Source organism: Cyclopterus lumpus, chromosome 9 (assembly GCF_009769545.1).
Source record: "Cyclopterus lumpus isolate fCycLum1 chromosome 9, fCycLum1.pri, whole genome shotgun sequence".
In the NCBI taxonomy this organism is placed as follows: domain Eukaryota; kingdom Metazoa; phylum Chordata; class Actinopteri; order Perciformes; family Cyclopteridae; genus Cyclopterus; species Cyclopterus lumpus.
In genome coordinates, this window is record NC_046974.1 from 17,524,206 (window position 1) to 17,544,116 (window position 19,911).

The 19,911-nt window shown below is 44.1% G+C and overlaps 3 protein-coding genes across 8 annotated transcripts in view; 1 reads left to right on the plus strand and 2 right to left on the minus strand.

Annotated features, from left to right (window-relative positions):
- Positions 1-12,135, plus strand: part of smtnb (smoothelin b) — a 43,729-nt gene extending 31,594 nt beyond the window's left edge. For 5 of the 6 annotated variants that reach the window (XM_034541002.1, XM_034541001.1, XM_034540998.1 and 2 more), the window contains 11 exons: positions 4,767-4,952; positions 5,180-5,255; positions 5,451-5,483; positions 6,243-6,422; positions 6,680-6,742; positions 6,861-6,942; positions 7,034-7,210; positions 7,298-7,424; positions 7,590-7,741; positions 9,277-9,454; positions 10,430-12,135. In XM_034541002.1, coding sequence (XP_034396893.1) covers positions 4,767-4,952; positions 5,180-5,255; positions 5,451-5,483; positions 6,243-6,422; positions 6,680-6,742; positions 6,861-6,942; positions 7,034-7,210; positions 7,298-7,424; positions 7,590-7,741; positions 9,277-9,424 — 1,224 coding nt within the window. In that variant the 3' untranslated portion in view covers positions 9,425-9,454; positions 10,430-12,135. The remainder of the gene's footprint in view (positions 1-4,766; positions 4,953-5,179; positions 5,256-5,450; positions 5,484-6,242; positions 6,423-6,679; positions 6,743-6,860; positions 6,943-7,033; positions 7,211-7,297; positions 7,425-7,589; positions 7,742-9,276; positions 9,455-10,429) is intronic. The other variant, XM_034541000.1, reaches the window with a different exon arrangement.
- A 216-nt stretch (positions 12,136-12,351) lies between these two features.
- selenom (selenoprotein M) lies at positions 12,352-15,216 on the minus strand. Its single transcript, XM_034541879.1, has 5 exons — positions 15,001-15,216; positions 13,974-14,009; positions 13,735-13,769; positions 13,556-13,634; positions 12,352-13,071 (listed from the first exon to the last, which is right to left on the minus strand). Exons 1-5 carry the CDS (start codon positions 15,097-15,099, stop codon positions 12,841-12,843), a joined length of 480 nt encoding a protein of 159 aa, XP_034397770.1. The 5' UTR covers positions 15,100-15,216; the 3' UTR covers positions 12,352-12,840.
- Positions 15,217-16,575: 1,359 nt separating this feature from the next.
- Positions 16,576-18,739, minus strand: LOC117736959 (ADP-ribosylation factor-like protein 6-interacting protein 4). The gene is made up of 5 exons (XM_034542645.1): positions 18,181-18,739; positions 17,759-18,100; positions 17,352-17,469; positions 17,195-17,264; positions 16,576-17,112 (listed from the first exon to the last, which is right to left on the minus strand). Exons 1-5 carry the CDS (start codon positions 18,344-18,346, stop codon positions 17,056-17,058), a joined length of 753 nt encoding a protein of 250 aa, XP_034398536.1. The 5' UTR covers positions 18,347-18,739; the 3' UTR covers positions 16,576-17,055.
- Positions 18,740-19,911: the final 1,172 nt, after the last annotated feature.

Here is a 19,911-nt window from a genome sequence, read left to right on the forward strand (position 1 = left end):
GTTCATATTAAAGTACCCTTTTCATTTAATTTGTGTATATGTTCATTATAAGAAGAAGAGTTTGCATATGTCAAGGCAGAGAAACATGACTTGTACAAGTTCTTCCTGTTTAGTGTTGCTGATTGTTGTTTATTTGACCACAGTGGTATTTGTCTGATCTGTTTGGGTGGTCTCCTCCGTGGTCTATCTTCAGCACTCACAACCTCTCCTATTTCTTTAGTGGTGTTTTATTTTAAATTCCAATAAAACATGTAGCTCTTGCAGCGAATTGTCTTTTACATTTCAATCCATCTGAGAGTTAATAGAGAGAAACATTTAGGTAAAATGAGCAATAGAAACACTCTAAAACGGTGAAGGACGAGTGTGAGTAAAAGAGAGAGCTGCTCTTTGTTGTTTATTAAAGCATAAAGTTAATGGAAAAGTCAAGATGCCTGTCACAGTGTTGCAGTGAAGTGATGAGAGTTTATTTCAGACAGGTGAGGCCAGCAGCTGATTATTGATGTTGAGTTAACGCAGCTGTGCCTGCTCATCTCAGCTGTCCGTCCGTTCTGACCACCGCGCCCGGCCTTGAAAACAAATATAAATAATGCCTTTGCTTTATTACCAGGGCGATGACAGGCCAGTCACACTGGTCAGGTGCTGTTGCGGGAACATGGACTCACAGGTCCAGAGTCAATAAAAGATTGTCTCACTGTCAGAGGGAGAAGGACCCCATTGTTAATGTACTGCTGATCTATGACACATGCTGGATACACGACCAGTTCACATGCGTCACAGATTTAAGTCTTCGCCGCAGATCTCGGTGAAAACTGGGGAGTTGTGAGAGAATTACATGTCTGGAATCTGGATGATGTTGTATAGCCAGCTAAGATTTAGATTGTTTTACCCGTCATTACTATGTTGGTTCTTCTTAAAAATTGAAATTTCTGCATTGCTTTGTTTTTTAGCTCCGTTGGAAGCTGCACTAAATTTATCTTTGGAAACAAAGGGTTCACAATAGCCAGAGAAGCAGTCGCATAAAACAGAGAGAAGATGATACATTTCTACAACATCAGTTTCTAAACACAGACCACGCAGAGACATGCATGTACTTCCAAGTCTTGATATCGGTCATGCTCCGTGTCTTTCTACTCCACTTTGCTTTGCTGTGGGTAAAGTGTGTTAGCGCTTTGATGCATGGTAAGACTAGAGCCATGTCCTTGGGTTTTGACCCATATTCCCTGCTGCCAGTCACATTTCTCTTCACTCTCCCTCGAAGCAAGATTTGTCCTGGGAACTGTTTTGCTTACCTGTGAATCCCAGGAGAGACCACTGTTGCCCTTTGACACATTGTTCTCCGTGGCACATTTTAAAATCGGTTTAATGCTGATGATATTGGCATGTTCTCAATAATTACAGGTGTATTACATGTTGCATCAGACTGCCTGCAGCGGTACAGGAGGTACAGTACCCATGGATTTCTCTGCGTGGTCTGCAGTATGCCAATAAATCGCCGGGAGGCATTTCAAAGATGTACTTTAGCATCTTCCACTATAAACAATGTACACACACACTGACTTCTTTCAGCGCGCTTGGAAAGCTCTTAATTTATCACTAAAGCACTTAAAGCATCCACAGGAGCAGCAGCTGGGACCCTGGTGCTTTGTCATTAAGACTGATTCAAAATCTTGGAAGGGCGATAATGTCCATCCCAACATCCTTGCCCTGAGGCGTGGAGAACTGGGGCCCAGCTCACCCTCACTAGTCAGTCTGCTGTGTCACGGCTCTGAACAAGACATTGTCCTTCATGGACTGATCTACCCACTGTCATGCAACTGATTAGTCACGACACATTTTGTGCGTTGCCTTTTGAGTGCAGTTTTATGAGGAGTGAAACACTAACGAGTAACTCCACTCAGTGCAGGCCAAGAACCCCTCCTGAACCCTCTTCACCTGACAATCGAGATGTGAAGGACAATGGCTCTAAATAAGAGGGAAGTTGAAAGAGGGAGGGGTGAGTTTTCTGAATTGTTGACACTAGCATTCTCCCTCTTGCCTCCCCCAGTGCCCCAGGACTCACTGGCTCAGTGGGATAACGGCATGGCTGGAGATAAATAGACATGTCCATGGCACCTGAAATTAAGGGGTGGGGCTTCTGCTGCCTTGGAAACGGGATTCCTTTCATGCTCATTGGCTGTCAGGGTGTTGGCCCGTAAAGAGGGGAGATTTGCTCGGGCTATAAAGAACGTGCATTGTTTTTGAAAGGTCTCTGTAGCCATAGGGACAGATTGGATGTCTTCTACCCTCACATCTGTGCCCACAACCTCATAAAGTCTCTGGTTTTACACCCAAACATAAGTTTGTGGGAAACGAGACGATTTAAACTAAGAGGACTTTGACCAGTGTGACATTAAGTGCAGCTGGTCTGGCCATGCCTGGAGTGAACCTGGACTTCCTCCCAGCCTCACAGGCTCCAGAGGCGTTGGGCAGTCCAGATAGTGTTTGTGCCGAGTCTGGCCTGGAGGAGGTGATCGGGGATCTGCTTGCTCACGAGGATGAAGAGGAGCAGTTTTGCAAGAGGGAATTTGAATTAACGTTACGATGTGCTGTGGGGGAGATCCGTTGTGAACTGCAGGCCTTCGGGAAGCGAGTAGATGCCCGTCTGGAGGAGGCCGGAGTTCAGGTGGCTCCTCTGGTCGAGGCTGTTGCCAGGCTACAGGAGGAGAACCTGAGGCTGAGGATTCAGCAAGAAAGGCTGATGAGGCAAGTGGAGTCCCTGTGCCAGGTAATGGGGCAACCTTATACCTTGCTGCATCTACTGCCTAGCAAAGAAAGCGCACCTATAACTCCATGTGAAAACCAAACGGCATCCAGTGATTTTCCAACACCATGCAGTGATCCTCCAGCCGGTGCTTCACCCGACAGTCCCCAAGATTCTCCATCCGGTGCACCCCAGGACACTCCAGCTAGTACTCTTCTGGACACGCCATCAAACGTGCGCCAGGAATCTTTGTCGTGCCCCCCGGACTCAGACTCTGTATCTACTGGGACAAGCACACCTCACAATTCAGAGCCTTCACCTGTCCCCCACCCCCCCACCTTTGCAACCCACCGCTCCCTCTCCGCTCCCTCTGTGATGGCAAACATTTCTTGCAGCAACAGCACGGTACTGCTCTGTACATGGTTCTGATCAGGAGCCCTTTTTACTTCAGATGAGCTGGGTGAAGAATGAGTGTCTTTTGTTCCAATGTTGACAATACATGTGGATCAGCTGGACCATGTTTTAACTAACAGTGGACCTGCCCTGTAGATAACCCTCATTTTTAGCCTCGTTTGCTTTACGTACTCCCATACAAATCCCTTTGTGTGGGAGTGTGTTTGTGTGCACTGGTGACAGTTTGGGGGATATTTGAGTATTTGCGGCATTATCTTCTGTTATACAACCAACCAGTGTTCATATTCCTGTCTAATCCTGCAGACAGATGGGCCTACCCGTCAACCAGTGAAGGTGATTGACTCTTAAATGGTACTCGGATGATTGTGATAATGAGGGGTGGACTGATCTGTATTTCTACTGTATTTTCAGTTCAGCTTTTTGTAACTCAGCTGAATCAACAAGTTGTTATTTTTTATCCTGAAAGATTTGAGCCATTCTCCCATTAGAGGAAAAACTCAACAAAAAGAGCATTTGTATGCCACAGTGACTCAGATGCTGAAATGTATCCTGGAACTAGAGTACTAAGGTTATCAGCGCTTTTCTCACCCCACTCACATTCCTCCATTGCCTGAATCAGAACCCTTGTTTGGGACATGTTGTGTCCCAAAAAATTCCTCGTCGGTCAAGGGCCTCTCAGTCCATTTTGGCCCATGTCCAGGAAAGTCCTAAAACCAGCATCCACCCATGAGCACACAGCGCCGTGGCTGCACTGGCATTGTCCTTCCCTGATGAGAGCTGGTGCCCCCAGGGAGGGCAGGGCGGCCGTGGATGGGGACGGGGCCAGCTGTCTGAGCTATATCTGGACTCAGTGACAACAAAAGCATTGAAGCCACAGCTTGAGCTCACAGTCTGTCACAAGCATTCAGTGCCAAGAGGGGCTTTCTGTAGGATTTCTGGTCGATACTCAGGTTTACGTCAAGAACCTTTAATGTTATGATTGTACTTCCTCTTCAGCATGCTCCCTCGCTCCTTCTGTGGTGTACATACCATTTCTTCAGAGTGTATATCTGCTAATGCATTGTTTGAATCCTCCAGCCATAATGGTGTACTGTACCTGTCTCATAAACTCTTGCCACACAGCAGCTCAGTATCTTTTGGACACTCAGTGTGTCAGTCACACTCCATGAACTACGTTAACAGTAACTTGGCAGGGCTGCGCTCGCTCTCCTGTGCTCACTGTCCCCCTCTCTGGTATGGATGGAAGAAATGAGGAGATGTGGTGAGCTGGCAGTCTTGTTACAAAAAGAGATTATTAGAAGGAGCCTACTTTACACTCACAGGCCTATTATGGCTGCAGTGTGTTTAACCAAGATCCTCTTGTGCTTGCTACATCCTAAATATTAGCAGCTTCATCCCAGTTTTACAAGTCTACAACTTCATTAAAAGCCTGAGCTCCAGGTTGGGGGATTCTTTTGTGCTGGAGCTCTCAGATGCCAAAACACACATATCCAAATAAGGTCACAAATATGTTTCTGTAGACAATGAATTAACAGTGCATCATTTTGCATGTCTGTATGTTTGTATGTGCTGTTGCTCATCAGTGTACGCATGCGTTATGTGTCCTGTGCAGATGGAGACGGAGTCCACCGTGGCCTCCAAGTCGCTGTTTTCAGTTGGACCATCTGCGCAGGTGGCGTGTCACATCCCAGCCGCCGCCAACGGCTCCGGCACTCAGGCCAAACCTGACCAGCGCTCGGGAAAACTGACTGCCGAACAGCTGGCCGTGATCGAGGACGAAGAACTCCTCGACAAAATGGTATTCTAACACCCAAGTTATAATTCTGGATGATTTAGATTCGAAAGCACCACTTTGTAACAAATACAGCTGCGCAGTCATGCAGAAAGTTTGTGTATTAGCACTAAATCACACTATTTGTGTGTTGTTTGTGTGTTGTGTGCGTGTGTGTGTGTGTGTGTATCATGCTTTTTTGTGAGGAATGACCTCATTGTTTCCGTTTGCGGGTTGTTTTTTTTGTTCCACAGCTCGATGAATCAAAAGACTTTGAGGAGAGGAAGATGATCCGTGCAGCCATGAGAGACCTTCGTAAGAGAAAGAGAGGTAACAACAGAGCAATACGATCTCTTAACTGTTACTTCAACTACATGAAGGTTCTTGCTCCAATTATTTTGTCATGACCGCTGCTTTCTTTCAGATCATCAAAGGTTGACACACTGCCTCATTATAAACAAGTCTGATTTATTTATTTGTATTTACCTACAATTTCTGTATGATTTCTATCCATTCTGCACTCAGAGGCGATGCTGGGATGTACTCAAGAGGAAATAGGTAGGGCGGGTTGGTGTGCAGTGTGCATTGATCTTGCCTGCGTTTGTGTCTTTGTGTGCACCGCCCTGTCATTGTCAGACAACAGTTGATCTCTGATGTTTGTGGTGGATGATGATGCTCGGACATGTCGACCGTTTTATTGACGTGCATGAATGCTGGTTTCTCGCTCACCTCAGTGTGCTGCATCGTTGTTACTGAAACGTCTCCCACATTTAGAATATTCTCTGTTTTGCAGTGAGCACTCACCACATGGTTTTCACCAGTCGTCCAGTTAACCATTTCTTAATTAGTGGCATTGAGCATACAGAAGGCAGAGTTAAAACTAAATAAAGAGTTTATGAATAAATGTATAGTATGTTAAAGAAAATCTTGTGTCAAAGCTGGAGGAAGCACTGCAGGTGGTACCAATATTCTGGACATTGCTATACTATATATATACAGCCGGCCACAGGAGACGCTCAGATTGTGTTTGCTCTCTTTGTTCTGTGATGTTTATGCAGTACATATTCCCTGAAAGCTTTGGCTTGGCTACCGCCTCCCACCTGTGGGTGTTTGTGTGTTCAGAGGAATTTTTACTGTACTGTGGAAAGATCACCTCAAATTTGGAAGCCCTGTTTTAATCCGTCTTTGTGGCAGTCAGATGAGGTGCTGTCAGTGTGTTTAGGACCGTTTGTCCTCCTCCTCCTTTTTTTCCACTGACATCATCTCTCCACCTCTCCGTCCCCTCTCTCTTCTCCCCTGTCCTCTTCGCCAACCCAGACCAGAGAGAAAAGGAGCGCGAGACCCGTCTGCAGGAGCTCCGGCAGCAGAGAGAAGAGCGAGCACAGAAAGGCCGCACTGGGGTCGGAGCAGGAGAGGTGGTGATGCGGAAGGTGGAGAAGTCGGCGGATGGCTCCAGCCTCAGCCAAGTCACCAAGACGGACCGCTTTGCTTCATCTGGTAGTTTGGTCTTTTCTTATCTTGTGTTTCCTGTGCATTTCTGAACCTTACTTTTGAATCTTACTTTGAATCTGACCTTGAAACGGTTTCTACCCACTCAAGTCAACAAAGAAGTGATTTCTTATTTTCCTTTGCAAGACAAATAATGCATCTTGGGAGGTAAAAGTAAACAATAACAGCGAGTGAAAAAGAAGTTGGAAGTAAACTGAAAGTCATGAAATGTGTTTGGGATTTAAAGTGTGTGTTTGTGGTTTCAGATGATGGGAGCAAATCAACACGCAGCACTGTCGTCGAGGCCAGTTATGTGCAGAAAACAGACAGTGAGTCACTACTTTTATTTATTTGTTTTGCTCTCTGGATCTCTTACAATGCTGTATAATTATTACAGTAATTTCAGCAATGTCATTCTTATGTCTGCGTGTTTGTTTTTCATCTCAGGAGGGACAGTCCAGTCAAAATCGTACAGCTACAGCTCTTCCACATCATCGTCCTCCTCAAACATGAGCAAAAAAGTGGGCAGGTAGGTCACCAAACGTGAGTGGAGTTAATACACTACTTAGAAAATCCCTCCATGTCCCCAGATTAACTCGCTGTACGTGTCCCTGCCTCAGTGTGTTTGATCGTGAGGATGACACACCGTCTAGCGGCGGCAGCGGCGGTTTGGCCGCCGTGGAGCGAAGGCAGGCGGAGAGGCGCAAGGAGCTGATGAGGGCTCAGACTCTGCCGAAGACCTCTGCCATGCAGGCCCGTAAAGCCATGATAGAGAAGCTGGAGAAGGAGGGAGGCGGGTAAGGATAAACGGAGAGGTATTGCTACCAAAGAAAGAAAAGGAGCAGGTTAAAGCAAGTAAATATTAAGACAAACTTTTCTTTCAGCCCTGGAAATCAGGCGGTTGCCAAGGTAAACAAGGTCCAGCGTTCCACCAGCTTCGGTGTACCCAACGCAAGCTCCATCAAGCAGATGCTGCTCGACTGGTGCCGCGCCAAGACCCGCTCGTATGAGGTGAGCTAAGCAGCCACGGTAGCCCATTGTGTGTTTAATGCTCAACTTTAGTCAACCTGATGATTGAGACAAGATGGGATGAGATGATATTTTCCTACTCCAGGAATGTTTCCATCACGTATCTGTCAATGATTCCATGGATATTCTGTTTGTCTTCTCTCGCAGCATGTGGATATTCAGAATTTTTCATCCAGCTGGAGTAACGGCATGGCGTTTTGTGCCCTGGTGCACAATTTTTTCCCTGAATCCTTTGACTTCGACTCCCTGAGCCCCAGCAACCGCAGGCAAAACTTTGAGGTGGCCTTCAGCACTGCAGAGTGAGTACACACACAAAAACCTGTTTGTCCCAGTAACAATTCCACTAACCACATCAGAGCTGTTATTGTTGGTACGTTTTGACTGCAAGTGAGAGTGGCAACCGACTTTGTTGGAGAAACCACATCAACTGCAGTGAACCTTTTTAATTTTGTGCCGCTTGCTGGAGAAACCAACAGAAGAAGCTACTTCAGGCTCATCTTTCCTCTGAAGCTGAGAAATATAGACATAAAATCAAACAATCAAAACAAGTTTTCCCAAACCAACACACATCCCATTTGATGCATCAAACAGATTCTTCATATCCTTCTCTCGTTTCTCTGTAACAATCCACCTCTAGTTTTTATTCAGTATTGCTCTGAAGTAAAGAGACGGACCGAAAACACATGGAAGCTCCTCGCCTGATGTCCCTGTGTTAACATTCCCTGTCTCTCCCAGGTGTAGCAAACCACCTCAAGGCTTCTACCTTTATTACTCCACCTCTTAACCTCCACTCTCCATCTGTCCTCTACTATGAGTAACCGCTGTGACACCCTCCATCTGCTCTAAACCAGAGACCCATGAGCAAACCCTCCCCAAAGAGACGCCAGGTTAAACAAACAAACAACGAGCTCTCCCCTCTTTTACTTCTAATCTCTCTCCTCCCCCTCTCTTTCTCATCCCTCTTGCATTACACCGTTCTCACTTGTGATGCCCCCCCACCCACGTGTGTGTGTGTGTGTGTGTGTGTGTGTGTGTGTGTGTGTGTGTGTGTGTGTGTGTGTGTGTGTGTGTGTGTGTGTGTGTGTGTGTGTGTGTGTGCTCACATGCTCCCAGTAGGATCATGTCCATGCTGATGTTGATATTATTCATGCTCTCAGCACTGGACTGTCACTCAACCACAGCCCCCGTCTTTTCACCTTTGTGTTGCACTACCTCTCACTTCCCCGGGCACTTCCAGCAGTTTGCTGTTATCTGGAATCCCAACACACACACACTGTCACACACACTCCATCCTGGGCACCGGTATGTTTTTAGATTCACCATATGTTTGTGTTGTTGTTGTTGTTGTTTGCATAATCCTTGTTGTTTTTTTCATTGTGTTTTATGTTTCTGACAGAACTCAGTTGTATTGAAATAGTCAAAAGTTGCACCGAAAAAAACAACAACAAACAAAAAGGCTAAATGAGCATCACCGTACGCTCATTTGACATTTTGTTTTGTCTTATGTATGCTTGTGTGTTTGCCACATACTGTACGTATCATGATGTTCATGAAGCATGTCAACTCATGGATATATTTGTGAACACAGAGAATGTAATGTTATTGTTTCTTTTTGTGTAATTTCTCTCTCCTTCTGTCTTTTCACCCTGAATCTTTTTTGTTTGGCTGCTCACGGCTTTATCTGTTTTTTTTCCACCCTCCGTCCTCTCTTTCCCACACTTTGTCCTCTGTCCTGTTATCTCTCTCTTTTATCTCTTTCTTTTTTTTCTATCTTTTCCCTTCACTCCCCCCCCCCCCCCCCCACCTCCCCCCTCCCTGCTGGGTCCGGGCACAGGAAACTAGTGGACTGTCCCCAGCTGTTGGATGTGGACGACATGGTGAAGATGCGCGAGCCGGATTGGAAGTGTGTGTATACGTACCTGCAGGAGTTCTACAGGGGTCTGGTGACGAAGGGCCTGGTTAAAACCAAAAACTCCTCCTAGAGTCGCACCCCGCCTAAAACTGAACCCATGGTGAGAGAGGGGGCAAACCGATGAAGGAACCTCACTTTGGTTCTGAGAGATGGGATTGAGGGAGTGTGTGTGCGTGTGTGTGTGTGTGCGTGTGTGAATAACTGAATGGTTCAAGCAGCTGTTAGGATTTACATCAAACATGATGGTTCAGAAAACTCCTTTATTGGCCACTTTGGATATTTGATCCTTCATGTTAATCTGAAGCTACCGAAGTCCAAAGTACCAAACATGGTATCTGTGTGCGTGTGTGTTTGTGTGTGTGTCCGTGTGTGCATTTCTGCACAGTCAGACTATGGCCCAGGCAGAGAGCCAGGACCATCTGCAGCGCCACACTTTAAAAGGAACTGCTGTATCACAATGTTTCAAACTGGGAAGTTGAGAACGGAAAGGCCGCGTTGCCCGTTGATGTTTTATCAAGCGTTCATTTATTATTGTTTGTGCTTGTAAAACCTTTTAGTGCCTTTGTAATAGTCAAGAGCAGGATGATCCCGTGTCTACAGTTCCTTAAATAACGAAACCAAATTTATGGTGTTGACATTTATTTTCTCATCCAAGAGATTTACCTTCCTGCTGTTCCCATTACTTTACACTTTGTTTGCGTAGGACGTCTCGGAGGGTTTACAGTCCGTGTAGATATAATGCCGCCCTGTGGTCGATCCCTGCATTGCTCACACGTGAGGTCTTTGATCCTACAAGTGTTGATGGAAACACTGAAGTTTATTTATAGAGAGCGTATAAAGGGATTTCTCTAGTGCGTGAAAGAAAACGGAGACAAAAAAGGATACCAAAAAATAAAGAAGGGCCTGAGTGTGTCAGTGCTGATGTGTGAGTTTGGTTAATGAGCTTGAGAAAGCACCCAATCCATGATTAAATATGAATAATCATTAACATCAGAAGAGAATGTCCTCCTCTCTGGACTGTCCTGTCTGTCATCCTCTTTCTCACACATACCGTCTCTTGTATGCTGTTCCTCAGGACCTACGCCAACTGCATGCCTTTACTGGAAGTGGAGGACATGATGATCATGGGGAACAAACCCGACTCCAAATGCGTCTTCACCTACGTGCAGTCTCTGGTCAACCACCTGCGCAGATACGAGATGTCCATGGGTCGGCCATGTGACCTCTGACCTGTGCTCAGTGAGTGTGCTGCCCAGACGTGGCGTCACCCCCAACCCCTCCCCTTCCCTTCACAGGCCCTGACCCCCCCAGCTCCATCTTTACCTGATGACCGCCTCCACTCTGACAGGCTGCGTCAGAGTCGCTCATCTCTGATGGACAAGATGGGGATTGTGTGCTTGTGTGTGTGTGTGCGTGTGTGTGTGTGTGTGTGTGTGTGTCATTTTGCTTATTATCTTTGTTGACAGTGGTGATTTGTATTCAATTTTTCATTAACACAAAGTCCACCTCCAGCACGAGAGCGCCCATTTTTTCTAAGACTACGTAACATCTTGTTTTTTTAGCTTTGTACAAGGTAATCTTCAACATGTGGTAGCCATGTCGCTACGCTTGTGTACTAAAAAAACACTTCAAGACAGAAAAGAGAAATATTTTTATAGTATTTCCCCTTTTTAAACTTATTTATACCTGCATTTTCCTTGCCAGACTTTTGTAATTGGCTATCGTCGTTGTTGGTAATTCCACAGAAGAGGAACAGTATACACGACCACATGATGCAGCATTTGGTCTTCATTTCGGTACTTTGGAGCTTTTACAAGATTTGGGCTGCTTGAAGTATTCGAGCTAAGTTATTACTATTCTCATGTTGATGTAAACAATTTTCAATATCACTATTTAATACATTATCATAGAGATGTTCTTTCTTCATTGTTCAGTTGTTTTGAATAATCTCACCTTTCTGAACTCTTTCTGAGTGCTACTGAGAACATGTTTGAATTAGTTTTTGAACATGGTCGCCGCCCTGCATCACTGCATCATCACACTATTCTAACAGGAAAGATGCTCGCAGTCGGACACATTCTTCACTCGGGCAGAAAGAAAACCAGGAGTGGGTGGGAGCCTGACATCGTACAGCTTGACTGACAGCATATGTACAAAAGAAAGGTGTGTCCAGCAGTGCTGCCCTCATCCAGCAGCCTCACTGACAGCCTTGCCAAACACACTCACACACCGCTCTTTTAGAGGGCTCTTTATTTATGAGAGTAGATTTTTTTTTTTAAATATCTTATTTTTTATTTTCTTAGTGTGTACATTATGCTTTTAAAGGTTTTGTTTAAAGTGTGTCGATAAGCTCAAGATATCACCTTGTTTTATGAAACTAATTATGGTCACTCTTTGGACAAGTTGAAGGGCCAGATGTTTAGACGTGAGTAATCATGGCTGAACATAACTGCCAATTGTATATTTTACAACACATTTTGCAACACATTTTAAATTAAGATTTTTATTCCGCTTGTAAAATGTAAGATTCCTCTGAGAAGATGTTGAAAATCTGATGATTTCAGAGCTGAATGAGCTTGATGAAACTTATTTCTTAAAGCTCTTTTTAAGTAGATTTAGAGAAATTATTTTAGTATTATTCCAACACTGCCAATTGAAAAAAAGCAATACCTTCCACAGAGCAGTGAGTGCTGTAAATAAGAGTGTAAACACATTATAATGTCATGTTTCTGTGCCACACAGTTAAATGTGAATTGGAAATAAACCAATTTGAGAAATGAATGAGTTTGTTTTGATTATTGCTTTTATGTGTCTGATTAAAAAAACTTAACGTTTTCATTTTCAATCGAGTGTTCAACATGCTTTCATTCTTACGCTATGGGACTGCCACATCTGTATCTCCACTTTGAAGGGAACAGACAACATTCAATGCAGAAAGGACAGGTGATTAGATTTGATTCTTTTTTAAATATTTTATTATTTTCTTGAATCCTCTTGTGTGCATCAGTTAAACCCACCAGAACATGTAGCATCAGCCTCAGGCCAGACGGGACAGTTTTCAGCCTGAAGCTTCATTGGGTTTCACAGTAGGTAGGAACCAATCAGACACGCAAGGGGAACTCAAGTGAGGGCAAAGATTCTCAAGACGGTTGATACATGAGGGACCAACAAACTAAATAAAACATACACACTTCCAGTCTTTGTGTAGAGAGTAGAAAAGCACTCACAAAGCAGCTCATTGGGTTATTTTTGCTGCTAAATTAAGAACAAACAGCAAGAACAATATGTGCAGATTCAGACTTTGGGCCTTTGTAAAGGCCTTTTGGCAATGCTGAGCTAGGGCCCTTTCCCAAAGGCCCAAAGATATGTTGGTATTATTTTATTAAATTACAAGCATTTCTGTCATTTACATTAACCAGCTGGTCGTGGAGCAGCTATCGGGCTTAGTGGTACTGTGAGATTCTTACTTTCCACCACTCTGGCAGGTTAAAGGTCAGTATGCTTGGCTTCTGCTTTGGGCTCTGAGGAGGCGTTGTCTGTGGCAAGGGAGGCAACTGAGGATTTGTAGGGCGGCTCATCTTTAAACGGGCTGTCTTTGGCCGGAGAGAAGCGAAACTCCTCCGGCACCTCGTCCTCTGGTTCAGTCTTCTTGTAGAAGCCCAGCTCGCCCAGCAGCTCGTTGATCTCAGAGCGACTCATGTCAGACAGGGCGATCCGCTGGAGGGAAGACACACATGTTAAATGTACTTATCACTTCAATCAGTGACCTGTACCTGGACAGCAACAGCTTTAAGAGGTGGCGTCAGTTGTGGGTTTACGGCTGGTGTAATTTCTTACCCCAAGTGGCCGAAAATAAAACATCAACGTGGCTATAAATTATACCGTTATGTCTTAATTTCACAAGTGCAACATTTATGGGAAAAACATATCAGTTTTAAATGTGTGTAGGATTTTAGAATGTACTACAACAATTGGTGCAGAAAGACCCCCCCCCCCCACACACACACACACACGCACACACACACTTCCGAGGAGAATGAATGGGCTGAAACAAACACATTGACTGACTGACATCATAATTGTCACATTATATTGTATTATAGATGCTATAATCACATTTAAAGTGTACATATAGAGGCTTTAATAGATTGTCAAACAAGTACAATGGAAATATAAATATGCTGCAAAACAAAAAACTTACATCCAGCTCTTCATAATAGTGGTTCAGGAGGACAAGCTCAGGGTCGGCCCCAGGAATGTGCTTCATCACCAGGTTATGGCTGAGGGAGTCAAGGACCGGCATACTGGACTTATTGCAGTGTTCACTTCATAAACAGACATAAGAACAAGTGACGGCAGGGCACTTGAGCCAAAGGATACTAAAGAGGAATGTCCTGGACCACAAAGGCCTTGACCTGGAGACAGAGGCGGGGATTAATGTTTTTCACTCGGAGATGGTTTCGGTGACAGATCCGTGGTCAGATTAGGTGAAACTCGAGATGTGATACACAAAATGTGTCTCACTAAAGCAGGGATTAGGCTTCAGCCTGCCTCTGACTCGGGCTCCCAGTGTGTTGTCTGTTTTGTACTGGTTGACTACATGACGGAGGGTAACTTACCTCTCTGAGCCTGTTCAGCTGTCATCCACCACACGTCTGGAAGGAGACAGAACATCAGAGGTCTTGTTAGTACTTGACAATGTCTAAGAGTCTCCTGAATGATTGTAAGTCACTATTCTCACTCTATTCATTGTTTGTGCACCCATTGAAAAACGTCAATATTGTATAAACCTTGTATATGTAATCTTATCTCTGTTTGTAGGTTTGTTTTGTGACATCTGCCTCTCGGGATGACAGATGAAATATAGCCTCTTGGCACATTTACAGAATTTTTTTTATTAATGTGCACTGTCCCTTATCAAATAAACCAAAGTAAAAAATAAAAAAAAGATACAGGACAAGGTTACAAGCAGCTCTCCATACTTTGGGAACTGGGATGTACTGAAATGTGCCTTAATGCATATTTTCCTTTTGGAAATGGCTGACATGTTGGAGTTAGTTTCCTTGTGCACGCCTCTCTGAAGTTCTGGTATCATTGCAGCGTTGCTTTGAGGGCCCAGATTTAAATGGGCTTCTGGAATGGCTGCCTCTCCCATTTTGGTAAAAAGAATCTGAGCTGCAGGTGTAGAGAGCAGCAGATGTGACTAACCTAACAATAGCAACGGATAACACGCTTTTCTTCTTCGGGGATGCTGGCAGGCTGGGGATTTGGTGACACCCTGGGGAGCAGTGAATGCTTTCCCACAATAAGAGGTGTTGAGTTTCACGAACTTGTGTGCAGGAATCGGACCTCCAGCTTGCACGCCCTCATTCCACTATAAGTCACTGTTATGAACATGAATCGTAAATACATAACATACTTGTATATCCAGTCTGTGCGCTCAATGGGGCTGTAGCCTCCACAGCTCCGCGTATCATATTCTCCCGGAAGAATCACTCACGTATGCGCCCGTCACGGACATTTTAGGACCACAACGCATCTATATCCACACATTTCACCAAAATCTACTCAGAAGATGAGCGCCCAGCCTCGGCCACTGTGAGCACAGCCAGCCTGCCCTCGCATGGAGCTACCGGGCTACTGTACCTCCACTCTCGCTTTCGCCAGCCCGTCCAGTTTGTTCAGATCCACGTCGCCAGCCGAGGCGCAGTGGAGTAAGCCGGCCAGCACCATCAGCCACATCATTGCTCCTGGTTCAGGTAACGGACCAGGACCTGCAGATCACTGTGGTGGAGGTAACGCAACTAAGAGGAGGAGAAGAGGAGAGATGGTGTGTGCAGCTATGACACGTCCGGACCTCTTGCCACGTCGAGAGAGAGAGAGAGAGAGAGAGAGAGAGAGAGAGAGAGAGAGAGAGAGAGAGAGAGAGAGAGAGAGAGAGAGAGAGAGAGAGAGAGAGAGAGAGAGAGGCGTGGAGAGGGCGCTCATTGGTTATCTGGGAGATCCCCATCAAGACAGTTGATCCCATGGATTTGATATACAGTCTATGGGATCCTCGCAAATGTAAGCAAGCACCTTAAAAAAAACATACACGAACTGATTTATTCTTCCCTTTTTTCCCTGTCAAAGGTTATTTTTGGGGAGTTTTTCCTGATTCGATGTGAGGTCCTGGGACAGGGATGTCGTATGTGTACAGATTGTAAAGCCCTCTGAGGCAAAGTTGTAATTTGTGATATTGGGCTATACAAAATAAACTGAATTGAATTGAATTTATCGTCAACTTATTTTATTTATTTATTTTAGGACCGTGCAAGCAGAAGATGGCGGGTGGGCTGTTGTGTACAATATAAGACAATGATGATCACTATTGAAGTATTACACAAAATAGTCTCTACATGTCAGGGTGAATATGGCAAACTGATGTTGAGGATAATGACACTTTACAAAGTGAATCATGTGTTAATTTGTTTTAGGAGTTACCTTTGTGATCTGTCATGAAATGTGATCTTTACATTATTTCATCAAGAGAAGGTTATATGGAAGCAGATCAATCAGCATATTTGTTTGGCCTAAAACAAAAGGGGTCCTGAGCTGAAGTACATGTGTCGAAAAGATGACGATGCCATTGTTGAGCGTAGCTCAGGCACACGTGATCAGATTCAAATCTATGTCAAACACACACACACAGCGGTTGATCATTGAATTCCAATGTCAACATTTCAGTGTAATGCAACAACTCAAGCTTATGAATCACAACAAAATTAAACGAATACGTGTGGCAGTTTCAATAAAAACTGTATTATAGTACTTACAGATGCAGTGTTTAATGTTGTACATACACATATGTTGTATATCTATATATATATATATATATGTGTATAGTGTTTAACGTACACATATACACATAAATAAACATATATTTATATGTACACATATATATAAATACATATATATATATATATATACATACATACATACATACATACACACACACATCTAGGCAACACAGCTTGTTAAATATTTTCCTTGTACAGGGTGTGTATCTTGTAGGTTTTGGATAACTTCATTGTATTCATTCCCTTGTGTTTTTATGTACAGTGTATAAAGAACAAAGTTATTTGGGCCTTTTTTCCACACGCAAAATGGTAAAATTGTCATGAATAATACAATCAGCTCTATAGTAAGAGAGCGCATGGATTATTCAAATATAGGACAATTCACTGCTGCTGACAATGTTTATTTTTCATCCAAATGCAGATTTGTTCAGAGAACCAAAGAAAAGTGAAGTTCAGAGTATGAAGCCAAAAGAGTCGAGTCAGCGCTTAAACCAGCTTTGTAACGTACGACACAAATCAGTTGATTTCAAATGAAGAAAACATTTCAATGGTCAGTCTGTCTTCAGTCAGCAGGTACAGAAAACCTATTCAGGACTGAACCTTGAATATACTCATTGAAATACTTTTAAAAAAACAATAAAATACATTTACCATCGCATGTGATCACTAGTTGGGACATCACCAACTCCAGCTTAGATTTAATAAGGCAAATCAGTCGGAGAAACTGTCTTTTACCAGGAATGAACTGGGTGAACATCCAGAGTAAACGTCCTTTACTTTGTACCGTCACTGTGCAGTGAAGTCAGCAACCGTTTGAGATGTAACATTCAGCTTATCGAGGCTCCAGAAGGAGATCCAGCATCTTCTACCTGTTCACTCCCAGTTTCCTCTGGAAGTCTTTCCCGTCTCCCTTCGTGGATTGCTACGGGACAAAAGGAAGTTCACCGTTAGACATAAGGGACGTCTTTGTTTATTTCACAAGGCTAGAATTTAAACTCTTGTACCTTGTTGATTTCTTTGTGTTTTTCTCGGCTGACTATCTCCTCGATGATCTCTCCTTCTCCTCTCACCAATCTGGAAGAAGAAGAAGAAGAAGAAGAAAAATCTTCAGCTGTAGAATTTCTTACGAGGACATTTGTTACCTCCTGCTCGCTGGCTCACCTGGTGCGTCCGGTTTCCGGGTCCACCACCCTGCGGATCACACTCTGCCTGGCCTCATACTCCTCTTTGGTGATGGGCCTCTTCGTGGAGAGTCGGGCCTTCTGCTCATCGGTCATCACTGAAGAGGAAACCCAGTATTATACCCTCCATGTGACGTCCTCTAACAATATTCATACTACGAATACATTCATTTGTCAGCCGTCTGAGATGTTGACAATAATCTTTTAGACGAACTTAACAGAAAGTGAAAAATACCCATCACAATTTCTTAAAACATAAGGAAACATTCAAATGTCATAATTGCGCCGTCCAACAGAAGGAATTCAATTATTAGTTCTGACCCATCTCCATTATTTTAACAACCAGATGCGATGGATAAAACAGAGTGAAGTCATGTGTTGTCCCACCAGGTCCGAGCTCCACGGCCCCCTCATCACTCTGCCACACTTCCAGGTAAGATGGAGGCTTCTCAACAGCAGGGCTGGGCAGCAACACCACCTCTGCTCTCTTCTTCTCCTCCTTCAGCTTCTCCTTCTTCTCTTTCTCCTTTTTCTCCAGTTTCTCCAGTTTCTTCAGCTTCTTCAGCTTCGCCTTTTTCTTCTTCTTCTCTTTCTTGGCTTTACTTTTCTTCTTCTTCTTCTTCTTCTTCTTCTTCTTTTCGTCACTAGACGACGAAGAAGACAACGAAGAAGAAGTGGACGATGAAGAAGAGGAGCTTCTTCTTCGCTTCTTTCTTTGTGTTTTCACATCTGAGGGAAACAGAAAACATGAAGTTCAACAAGTTGTAAAAGAATACGTCAACGCGTCCTCCTTCTTTTAATGTCCCAACCTTGACTTGTGTGCGATGCTTTCTTTGAGGATCTGCTTCGACTTCTGCTGCTGGATGAGGAAGACGAGGAGGAAGAGGAGGAGGAAGAGGAGGATCGTCTTCGTTTCTTCTTCTTCTCGTGTTTTTTCTCTCTTCCAGCTCTATCAGGTGATCTGCTGCGATCCATCACGGAGACAACACAACGAACCACACGGGCGAGTCGAAAGCGGCTCTAGTTTACGGAAGTGTGCGCGTCTACAAATGTCTTCCGTCAGCGTCTTTAAATACAAATGTACGGTTCCTGGTTCCTACGTCAGTTTACCCAACACGTGTACATAGTTTGAATATGCTCCGCTATGGATAACCACTTTGACATAAACTAATTACCACATCCTGAGCATCCACATCAAACTGGACACTTTACAACGTTATGGTATGTCATAAGCAAACCGGAAGTGAGCTCAACAGGTCGACTGTAACTACGGAAACTGAAAATCAAACATTTGTTCAATAAATCAAAGAAAACCAACATAAATCAAAGGGCCACTTGTGTGGATTAAGCAGCCAAAATAATGCATTGTGCATGCAGGATTCTGTTTTTTCTGATAATTTATTTAACAAAACAAATAAACAAAAGGAACTCCCCATGCTGCTGTAGAAAAAATAAATACATTACACTGTTGGCAAATAACTTGAGACACATAGGCTTTTATTACGTTATTGGTTTAACTTTTGACGCATGCGCAGTAAGGCCCCCTGAGGACAGTGACCCTAGAGTGGGAAGAACACAGAGGAAGCTCAGCCACAGTAGAAAGCTACAAGAAAAGAACGGAGGTTGCTCTAGGGCAAGGACTCAAGGTTAGTTGAGAAGCACTCACTGATAACAGGGAACGAGAAGACAGACAGTGGCTTACTGATGCTCGTACACATAGAACAACTCCTATGCTGAGAGAACAGTTACAGCTAGTTCTCAGGAGCTGCAGCTGTGTTTATCAAGGCCCTCTCATCCCGCCGACAACGCCATGCCCCCACCCTTGCACCCCGACAAAATGCACACACACTGATGGATGAAGACCACCACAACCAATGGACGTGAGCCAGTGTGAGCGGAGATGCTCAGTGCTCCAACGGGGGAGCTTCTAGCTAGAATAAGCTCTGCCTGCTACAATAGTCTTAACCAATGGGACCTCACAAGAGGAATCCTATATGAAGTTTCAGCGCACTCTGTTTAAGCGCCTTTTCCCCTGGACATTCAACCCTGTTGATTGTTTTGATTAGGACCGTGCACGTATAACTGTACGGGATGCAATACTCTGCTTTTTATTACTGAATAAATATTTGTGATTTTACCTCTCGACTCCGCTTGTCCGTTGAAAGCCTGAGCCGCACACTTGTTCCCTGCGTTTTTACGCACAACACTGCCTCTCCTGCGCTGGTAAAAAAAAACCTAGTCCTGTATCTGCCTCCTACATATAACCCCAGGTGCCCACAGTGTTACCCAATTAACAAATGAATAAACAACCAAAAGACTAAGTATATCTAGACAACAACAACAACAGATAATTAAACTAAACTAAAAAGCATCAGAAGAAAAAGCTATCCTAATATATCAAATATAACCAAAATAAGCAAACATCTAGAAGAATTAAACAATATTACTTGTGAATTAAATAACTAAATACTAATGAACAAATAGCTCCTCCAGTTCATACCTCAACACCGTTGCTCTGGTTAGGTCACTTGAGCATGCAC